The sequence below is a fragment of the Ictalurus furcatus genome, chromosome 2 (genome assembly GCF_023375685.1).
Source record: "Ictalurus furcatus strain D&B chromosome 2, Billie_1.0, whole genome shotgun sequence".
Lineage (NCBI taxonomy): Eukaryota > Metazoa > Chordata > Actinopteri > Siluriformes > Ictaluridae > Ictalurus > Ictalurus furcatus.
Window position 1 is genome coordinate 10263397 of NC_071256.1, and position 10739 is coordinate 10274135.

At 40.1% G+C, this 10739-nt stretch overlaps 1 protein-coding gene across 1 annotated transcript; it reads right to left on the bottom strand.

Annotated features, from left to right (window-relative positions):
- Positions 1-1962: 1962 nt before the first annotated feature.
- Positions 1963-7616, bottom strand: lratd1 (LRAT domain containing 1). Its single transcript, XM_053647187.1, has 2 exons — positions 7425-7616; positions 1963-7139 (listed from the first exon to the last, which is right to left on the bottom strand). The coding sequence occupies exon 2, from the start codon at positions 7096-7098 to the stop codon at positions 6331-6333; it is 768 nt and encodes a 255-aa protein (XP_053503162.1). The 5' UTR covers positions 7099-7139; positions 7425-7616; the 3' UTR covers positions 1963-6330.
- Between the last annotated feature and the right edge of the window lie 3123 nt (positions 7617-10739).

Genomic DNA, 10739 nt, shown 5'->3' on the forward strand with positions numbered 1-10739 from the left:
CACACACATTCACACACTACAGACAATTTAGAGATGCCAAATCAGCCTACAACACATGTTTTTGGACTGGGGGAGGAAACCGGAGTACCTGGTGGAAACCCCACCATGGACACAGGGCAGTATATAGTTAATATATACTGTTAACACCTTCTGACCAATCAGCTGTAATACAAGGATAAAATAATTCAATCAGTTATATGGAGTGTAAATACATATAAAGGAGCCTATTATGAAGTGATCTCAATGTCTAATCTCAAACTTAAAACCAGCTCAAATGGCAACATGTCTGGATATAAACGCTTGACAATGCTTGCGTCCTATGTGTGTTGTTTAATGTTGATGTGCTTGATAACCCATATTGGTTCAGGGTTACAAAACACTCTTCAATTGTAAGATTGTATCAATCATAGATTCATTCCTTCATGACTAGTGTTCGTAGCACTACAAAGTATTAGCGCTATGTTGGGTTTACTCTACACTTGCACTAGTGATAAGTCACTTGTGCCACTTGTAAAGTAGTTTGTCTTGTCGATGTGTAGTGATTGATGCTGCTGTCGCTAATCACAGTCTTGAGGCTCTTGTATCACCGTCAGCTCCGGTAATAGCTCTCATGTAGCCTTTAAACCTATCAAAAGGTCTGTTTGCGTATGCGGTTTTCTAGATTTGTAAATACATTTGAATATAAAAGGTCAGAGTTTTTGATTTGAGATGCAGTTCATGACAACAATCACGAGGACAGCTTAAAGTCTTAATGAGAAATAAAGCTTGTGAGTGTGATTAATGTTGCTGTGCATGAAAACGCTAAACTTTAAGTTTTGGCTCTGATGTGCAATTTAGTGGGTTACTTCTAATCCTTCAGACATACATAAGATATGCAGGTGAGTGTGTGAACAATACTGCTCGTGTTGCTGCTGCTGCATTCTCATGTAAAGTCGCATGCATCACGTATAAACTGGCCTTAAGGTAGATTTGCCTAGCTGAGACAGTGTTGTGATAGTTTTAAGAATCTTATTTTCAGCATTTATTTTGACATTTTGTGGGCAACAGATAATTACTTGAATCGAAATAGAACTGTTGTAATTTGAGTTACTTTAACTGTAATCATCTTTACACAAACACACAATGTGACTTTCACAATGTGAGTAAAATCACACACACGGAAACACTAACATTAAAGATTAAAGAACACACTAACAAAATATACCTCCTTAAAGGATCTCACCTTTTCTAGGAAAGAATAATATATATATATATATATATATATATATATATATATATATATATATATATATATATATAAAAAGTGTGTGTGTGTGTGTGTGTGTACGCTCAGATCTACAGGTGTGACTGTGTCCCCTAGCGTGTAAAGGTCTAATCGCCTCATTTGTCTCCCGCGTACCACAACAAAACATAAAAGCTCAGGGTGAAAATTTAAAGCTTTTTTTTGTAAGCCTCCGTGCCCTATGTTCTCCACATTTTTTGTTGAGTCATGGTCATTGATCATTGAAAATCAATTTGCATTTTTCCCCCTCGAGAGGTGATGCACTAGAGCACGCTTGCGGTCTTGCTTACCAACACAAAGACAAAATTGCCAGTGCTGCAGCGTCTAAAAATAGCAGTCCTACTATGACACGGTCATCTTTCCGTAACTAGAGGCCTCTTTACGATGCGGCTGCACACTCTGCTCCTTCAAATATGTCCAAATAAATTCCGAGCTCATAGGTGCGAGCTCAGCATCTCCCTGATGCGCACATGAATCACTGCAAACCAGGCTGAGGCCTCAAGTCTCAGCAAAAGTATAGGGTCACATTTTATATTTGCCTATCGTGTTCCAGTAATAATAATAATAATAATAATAATAATAATTATAATAATAATAGTAATAAATAAATGTAAAAAAAAATTGCAATGCATTATGGGGTTATGATGTTTAACAGGACAGTTGTTGGTTGGGTAAGAGGAATCAATTAGTGTAAAACAGTTACAAAAGAGCTTTTTCTGGAACACTTTGCCTCACTGAAAAGAAGCAAAATAGAAAACACACTCAGCCTAGTTTTTTTCCCCCTGATGAACAAACCATCAGGAGTTCTAAAAGCGCACACACAAGTTGAGATAACTACACTTTTGTTGTGCTGTTACCAAACAACTGAACATGAAACCAAACTTTCTTTCAAGGTCGCTAGGATACAGTTAAAAAAAATAGCCTTTTAAGGTAAAGGGGCAGGACTGGGAGACTTTGTTCTGGCTGAAAATATAAACAGAAGCCTCAAATGAAAAGACAGAGACACTGTATGGCAATATTAAAATTTTTAGGTGTCTTTGAAATTATATGGAGTATAACAGGTCTATAATTTTTTTTAAACAACATTACAACCAGGTGCATAAATGAATAAATGTGTTATTTAATAAATACACTCACCAATCCTGTGGCAGTGCGGTGGAATCCAAAAAAAAAAAAAAAAAATCATACAGATACAGGTCAAGAGCTTCAGTTAACGTTCACATCAAACATCAGAATGGGGAGGAGGTGATCTGTGTGAGTTTAACTGTGGCATGGATGTTGGTGCCAATGGGCAGGTTTGAGTATTTCTATAATTGCTGATCTCCTGGGAATTTCACACAGAACAATCTTTAGAGTTTAGACAAAATGCTGCGAAAAACAACAACAACAACAACAACAACAACAACAACAACAACCATCCTGTGAGCAGACGGACTGCAGGCTGAAACACCTTGTTGACTCAGACTGGTTTGAGGTAACAGGAAGTCTGTAGTAACTCAAATAAGCACTATTTACAAGTGTCCTGAGCAGACTCACCCAAACTGGACCGTTGAAGACTGGGGGGGAAAAACACGTTATTTTTTCCCCCTGATGTGCAAGTGTCCAGTTTTGGCCAGTCTGTGCCCATGATAGCCTCAGATTCCTGTTCATGACAGGAGTGTAACCCAATGTGGTCTTTTCTTGTAGCCCATCCACATTAAGATTTGATGAGTTTCTGCTCAGCATGGTTGTAAAGAGTGATTTGAGTTACTATATCCGTCCTGGCAGCTCAAACTACTCAGGCCATTTCCCTCTGACCGCTCTTATTAATAAAGGGTTTCCACCCACAGAACTGTTGCTCACTCAATGTTTTTTTTTTTTTTGTACCATTCTGTATAAACTCTAGAGACTGTTGTGTGAGAAAATCCTAGGAGATCAGCAGTTTATGAAATACTCAAACCAGCCCGTCTAGTATCAACAGCCATGCCATGGTTAGTCACATGACTGCATGATTTTTTGGGGGGATTTTTTGTTTGCATTGCACTGCTGCTTCCTGATTGGCTGATAAGATAACTGTGTGCAGGTGTACCTAATGAAGTGTAAATCAATCAATAAAACAGGGTACTTATGATCTGGCCAAGCTTCAATATGAACAACATGAAGTGTTTGAATCCTGATATACATCCACTCACATACAGGTGGATTTCAATAGGAAACAAGCTAAAGTCAGGGTGAGGTAGTTCTGTGTTGTTAACACAGACTGTTGACTTTCCCCCCAAGAGGAGCTTGTCCCCATTCTCCACATATATCTTGCTGCCCCACTACCCTCAATTCTTAGCCTCAAAAGGACAACACTGATGACAGACTGGCAATTGGGGTGGGAGCAGAGAGAAAAAAACAAAAAAAAAAAAACAAATCAGAGAACAGAGGAGGGAAGAAGAGGGATTCCTTGATGGCTGAAAAATAGGCTACTACAATGACAGTAACTCAAACAGGAGATAAATAAGCCCTTAGCTAAAAGTGCTCAGAGTTTGAACACAGTGTACGTGCTTATATCTGTAATGAGTTTAAGCCGGTTTCATGGACTGCAAATGACCGCTAGCGTGTAATGTTTACCAAGCCTTCAGAAAAATGCCTCAGCTGCTTACCATATTCAATATGCTTCCTGTTTTCCATATTAATGGCTAACACATCGAACATCATGCAGCTGGTTGAAGCACTCGAGAAGGACTACCAAGCAGAACACAATCTGATGCAATTATCTGATGAAATAGCCAAGATAAAGAGTGCAATGGTACTGACCATGGCAATAAATAGGTTCTTCATTTTGTTCTTCATGTAAAATAAAAATAAATAAATAAATAAATAAATAATCAATCTGAATATCTGAGTCCTTCTGGAGAAACCTTTCAAGTTTCTGAGTAGGACTCAACAACAGTGTTTCCCTATCAGAAGATGTTACAAGCTAAAACCTTTTCAGGAAAATAGAATCCATAACCATAGAAAGAACCCCTTGATTAACCTCCCCCCCTTAGCATCATAGTTTGAATTCAACTTCAATTTCAACATTTTTAACAACAGACTGTCACAAAGCATCTTTATAGAATTCTGGATGTCCCTAACGAGTAAACCAGATGCACCAGTAGCAACATCAGGAAGAAACCTTGAGAGGAACCTGACTCAAAGGGGAACCTGTCCTGTCCTGTTCTGGGAGACATCAGTTACTGGGAATATAAATTATAAATCATTACTCTTGTACAACTGCAAACTATAAAGTCATCTTGTGAAATTATTGCTTGAAGCTCGCATGAGACATAGGGCATAGGTCTTGAAAAGTTTCAAATACCAAGTAAACAACTGAGCAAAATTCAATTAGCCTTCGATAAACTTTGAAATTAAAATCATTCTTTGTAGTGGACTCAAGAGTTCCATGTGATAATATATAAGCTGAATTTACACAGTAAGGTACTCCAGGTTAATCAGTCTTGATATTCACATAAATAATAACCAATCCCAGCTGCAGCCAACACTCTCTAATAGAAAAGCCAGCAGAGCATGACTGTAATTGCCAGTACTGAATACTGCATCTCTCGCACTCTCTCTCACACATGCGCACATGCACACATTATTACTCTATACAAGTCCTGCAGCCACAAAAAACTATCGCAGATTTGGATAAGTACTTTCTGGACCCAGCAGCACTTATAGCACTTATAAATCTTGAGGAAAGAAACAGTACTGTAGCGCAGCTGTTCAAGAGTCTAACCTTTAACCTTCACTTGATGACAGTTTAATGATCATAAATTGGCCCCTGAAAAAGGCTAATGCAGCATAATCTGTTTTCTACAAGTAGCACAAACCAAATTATCCTCAATAGCCATGTTCATCAACGTGCAGCAATCATGTGAGCTCCAGTATCCACAGGAAAGAATCTGGATTTCATCATCAAAACAATGGGAGACTCAAAAAAGTCAAATGATTGAATGAATAAACTGCTTCTTGTTTAAGGCTGCATGAGCTCCTTTCATGTACTGTAGTACTGGGATTCCCAGCTTTAAAAAAAAGTTTCATACTTCAAAGTCTGACAACCACACGCTAGTAACACAACAGCTAATGTGCATGACAGCTAATCACCAGATCGGCAATCTGCACTTGAGGATCCTAGGTTTATTATATGCTAAGCATATTACAAGCCAGAACACCAGGTAGGAGATCAGAGCTTTGCATTATCCATCTAATGCATACTAATACAGCCGGAAAAAAAACTCTCCTGATTGAATTGTACGTGCAGAGATGCATATAAAGCATGTACAAGGCTCGTGAGGGATTTGTTGTGCTCGTTGAGATGCAGCTCAGCCAGCAAAACCACTCGTGCAAAGTAACAGAGTGAATACACGCTTCAGAGAGCAATCTAAGTTTTATTTTCAATAAAACAAAGACTCTGTTGCCTAACTAAAATACAAAAATATGGGCTCCAAAAAAGAAATGAGGATAAATGTACATTTTTGCGTGTTGTCGTAAAAGAAAAGCCAGACGTGTGTAAAGGTCGCCGTGTTTAGATTGCAGTCTTTACGCAGTGGCGCGTGACCTCCGCGACTCGTCTTTAAAGCTAAAGGTTTGGGAGTTAAAAAAAAAAAGAAGAAGAAGAAATAAAAAATATATTTATAATAAAACAAAAGAAAGGAAGAATCCGGAGCGCACCATCTGCCACAATCCGTTCCAGCGCCTGTGCGGCTCGGGTGAACTTCCCAGCGTCCAATATGCGCTATGATCAATGGCCATGGGTTTACTCTGTTGAAGCAAGGTCCGTGGTGTTCGGAGTGCACCAGATCACACGGCACGAGCCCAAAAGGGCGTTGTCTTTGCAAACAGTGAGCTTTAAAATCAAAAGCGCACATTCCTCAAAAGTCTTGCATGAAGGGTACGAGCAGCCCTTGCCGCAGGCGCGTGCGCAGTCCCGATACTGTGTCCGTGATGCTTTTCTCAAAAAAAAAACAAAAACAAATAAATAATAATAAAAAGAAAAAAAGAAAAAAAAAACACAAAAAAACTTGACCTCGCAAATCCGTTCATTGTTTTCCGTCGAGCAGTGAAAGCTCCTCCAGAATTCCGCTGGCGTCCACGCGCCTTCGCTCGCGTATGAGCTCCTCGAGGCTGCGGAAGACGAGCGTGTGCACTGTGCTCTCTGAGAGGTGCACCTTGAGCAGGTAGCGTTGGCCGGCTGAGTGCGCCTCGCCGCCCGCCTTGAACTCGCGCTTGCCGAAGCGGCACCACGCGGCGAAGCTCTCCGAGCTCGTCCAGCACACGTCGGCGTGGTTTAGCCCCAGATGGCTGCTCGCGTTGCGCACCACCAGGTCGGGCGGCAGCGGCCGGAAGCGGTAGCGGTCGTTAGCGATGCGCCCGCGGCGGCCGCCGCTCACGTCAAACAGACTGTCCTTCCGGATCTCGCCCTTGTGCAGGTGGATCACCTGGTCCTCGCCTTCGAACACGGCCCAGTGCGGCGCCTGAGCGCTCGCCACCAGCTCGAGCACGTCGCCCGGCTTGCACATGGAGAGCAGCGTGGGCACCGGGTACACGCGCAGGTCCTCGCGCGCGCGCACCTTGGAGAAGATGCATTCGTGACAGCAAAAGGCCGAGTACTCGAGCTCATCCAGCGTGTCCACGACGCCTTCCTCGTCCGGGCTGCGTTCGAGCGACCGGTCGTCAAGCTCCTCCTCGTCGTCGGAAAAGAAATACGCGACACCGACGCGCAGCTCGTCCTTCTCCACGCCCGACGGATCCCCAGTGGGTAGCTCGCTATAGCTCAGGTGTGTGATCCGGTCCAGTTGGTTGCCCATCAAGGACGGGAGAGGCACGCGAGAGGCATGGAATGCTGCTTCTGCAATCCCCCCACACAAAAAATACGCATAACAGATCAGTCTCATGGTCATGCACTCAGATATGTAAACAAGTCACTGCGCCTGGAGCGAACTACAAAATAAATAGCGACTCAATAGCCTATTTGACATCACACACACACACACACACACACACACGCACACATGTATATCTGCTCTTCGTTGCCTTTAGAAAAATGTAGATCTTACACTAGACCTGAACACCTGTACAGCTCTTTTCGTATCCACACTCAGAACGCATGAAGCCTCATGTCTGAAATGAATACCTGCGTATTTCCGGGCGCGCACGGCTAATTGATCTTCCTCTCCATGCGTGTTTCACTGTCCTCTATTCCAAACAAAAGGTTCCCCCCCCTTCGGTAACTCTCTCCAGGTCTTCGCTGCTCAGAGCTAAAACTACTCTTCAACTCGACGCACCGCCTCACTTTAAATAGAAGTGAAAACTCCGCCCCCGAGTACCAAACCCCACCCCTCTGCGAAGGTGATTGGCTCCTTGACCGTATTGTTTAAGACGGAGCGCATTGCTCATCATACTACAATAGGTTTATCATATGTGTAGTCAGTCTACAGCAGTGTTTCCCAATCCTGCTGCAAGAGTCTCTCTGTAGTCTGCACTGCACATTTAGTGTTTCCCTGTCTCATCACTTTTATTTAACCACTATAAACATAAGCACACTAATGTGGAGTGCAGTAGAACTCCAGGATTTGGTCTGGGGACTAAAAGCACCCTCTGGCACACTGAAAACACCATAACAATATGAACTGCATCGTCTAGGCTATTGCAAGCGTGAATATTTTAATTATGTAATTATACTTTTTGTGGATCTGTTTTTCATATTATTTGTATATATTAAATTATGTATGTATTAATGCCATACACCTCAAATGTTTCCAATTAGCCATCATTATTTTTGCTTGAACTACTAGATTTTACCGTGTTGATTCATGTGTGTAGACTACACATTGCATTCCGTACTGGCATTTTACAGCTTAGTCAGTTCAATATCACTTCGGCATCGATGTGCCACTCACAGCAGCGTCCTCTTCACAGGCCTACTAATTTAAGTACAGCCCCTGTATTTAATTGTGCATTCAAATATACACATATTTCACATATTAAAAGGTTAAATTCAGCTGAACCTTTGCTTCTCAGGATAGAAAAAAATACTATCAAGAGCTGTTTCTCCTCATAGGACCATGCAAGCAGAAACATTTCAAAATGTGGTTGACATTTCTGTGTGTGCATGGAGTCTTTATGTATGAGAAATGAGTGGTAAAGAAGGAGAAACAGAATGACAAAAAAGATTGTGCACCTGTTCTGAAAAGGACACGAGGAAGTCTAATAAAAACACCAGTCAAGATATATGAATTCTCTGTGGGTGCAAAGCAGTGAAGGAGTGAATATGTCGACTGCTGTACATACGTTGATACTACATTGTACTTACTTCACACTGGAGAGGTATAATCAAGCCCTATTCTTTACTCAAGTACCTGCATAAGGCATGAACAGTTAAATGCTTGTACATATTTTGTTTATTAAAGTATTGTCTAAGCCATATATTACAGTACATACAGTTGAGGTCACCAGTTTACATATGCCTTGCAGACTCTGCAAAATGTTAATTTTGAACAGCATAAATCGTTATTATTTAGTTTGAAGATCTTTTTTTGTTGTTGTTGTTTAATACTGCCCTTCAAAAGCTACACAAGATATTTACATATTTCCTAGAAGACAAAATAATAATTAGGAGATAAGGAGTCTCCAGTGTCAGAGCTTTGTAACAATGGTAAAACTGTTCCTTTAAGTTTTCAGGATAGATGGCTCTGCAGTTTTTCTGTAACATGACAATCTTATTAACCTCAAGAGAACAAGGGAACATATATTGTAATGGATTAAATGTACAATGTGTTCTTTAATTAATACAAAATTGCTGTTATAACACAAATATACCATTTCAGTAAGTGCTGTTATTGGAAAGTAATTCACTTTGAGGTGGTAAAAGTAAGTCCATTTCATGTTGTTTATGCTGTTGTTCATTATTTTCCTATAACAGCATGACCCCCAAGTTATATTCCTTACTTAATAACTAATTTGAAAAAAATATGAAGTACCCATGCTGTATGTACATACAGAGTGATAGTTACATGTGGAATAGGTAATTCTTTATCACTCACTGTACTGTATGTATATGTAATAGGGCAGTATGGTGGTGCAGTGGGTAGTGTTAATGTCTGTGTGGCATTTCTGTGCATGTTGTTTTTCCCCCTGGGTTCTCCAGTTTCCTCCCACCTAAAACATGTCAGGAGGTGGATACTCTAAATTCCCCTTAGGAATGAATGTGTGTGTACATGGTGCCTTGCAACGGACTGGCATTTCATACAGGAAGTATTTCCATGTCATTCCTGGGATAAGGAACTCTCCATGACCCTGAACAGGATTAAGCACTTACTGAAGATGAATACAGTATATTAAATACACAGTATTTGGTGTATTTAACCATAACCATAATGACATGAATAGAATAATACTATATAACATTCAATACATATTATATACAATACTTATTCAACATTCACTTGACATGAAATAGTTTTTTAAATAGTCCATGTAAGGATCTTAGAACAGGTATTAAAAGATACCTGGTATAATTTTATGTTTTTAGTGTGCACGTTGTAGGACATAAGACCTTTTTCTTTTCTCATGTTTATTTGGTAGCAGTCAGGAATATAGCGTTGTGAAGTACAGTTTTGTTTCTTTGGCTTGGTGGTTTAGTTTGGTTTTTATAGCTTAGGATGTTTGTGTGAACATATTCCTATCTCAGGGAAATAAAACCTTAATTGGCTTATACTTGGCAATGCAGCAGTACAGATTAGAAGGATGCATCCATTCTTATGATAGGAGTTTGTTGGTACAGCTCAAGAGGCTTCAGGGAAGCGTTGTCCTTTTTAAAGTGCACCTCAAGGGAATCGGAACAAAATTTGAAAAGATCAGATGCGACATCATGTTAAACCGAGTGAGCAGGGAATGTACATTCAAAGTACATTCAATTGAATGCAAAAAAATGTTAGAGAATTTAGAAATCATCTCATCAGACTCTATGACTAGGTATACCATGCACGGAGAGCTGTGTGACATCATTTTTTTTTTAAACTAGATTAATTACAAATGCACAAAAATTCACCCACTGTTTCCTTCTACAAGACTATATAAAACATTAAGCGTTCTTATAACACATTAAATGTGTCTTAACACCAAGAACACCTTCTTTCACACCTCATTACAGGCTTCTTATACTGATTTAAGATATTTATAGTACGAATGCTGAGCAACACGTTCTAAGATGCCTCTGTTCATAAAACTTTACGCCTGTGCTTATATTGGAATTGCCTTGTAAGCATCTTTATAAACTCTTAATGCCCTGTAAAAGCTCCAGTGAAGTACTCTAATTAATTCCTTGATGATTATAAACAAGTTGTGAATTGTCATATGCATAGTGCTAGCACTGTTATAACAGATAATAACCTGTGCACAATGATAAAGATTATTAGAAATAAACTTCTTCTAAAACATCCTAATAAAA

Coding starts and splice junctions, on each gene's coding strand:
- lratd1 (XM_053647187.1), bottom strand. CDS start 7,098: ATGGGCAACCAACTGGACCGGATCACACACCTGAGCTATAGCGAGCTA.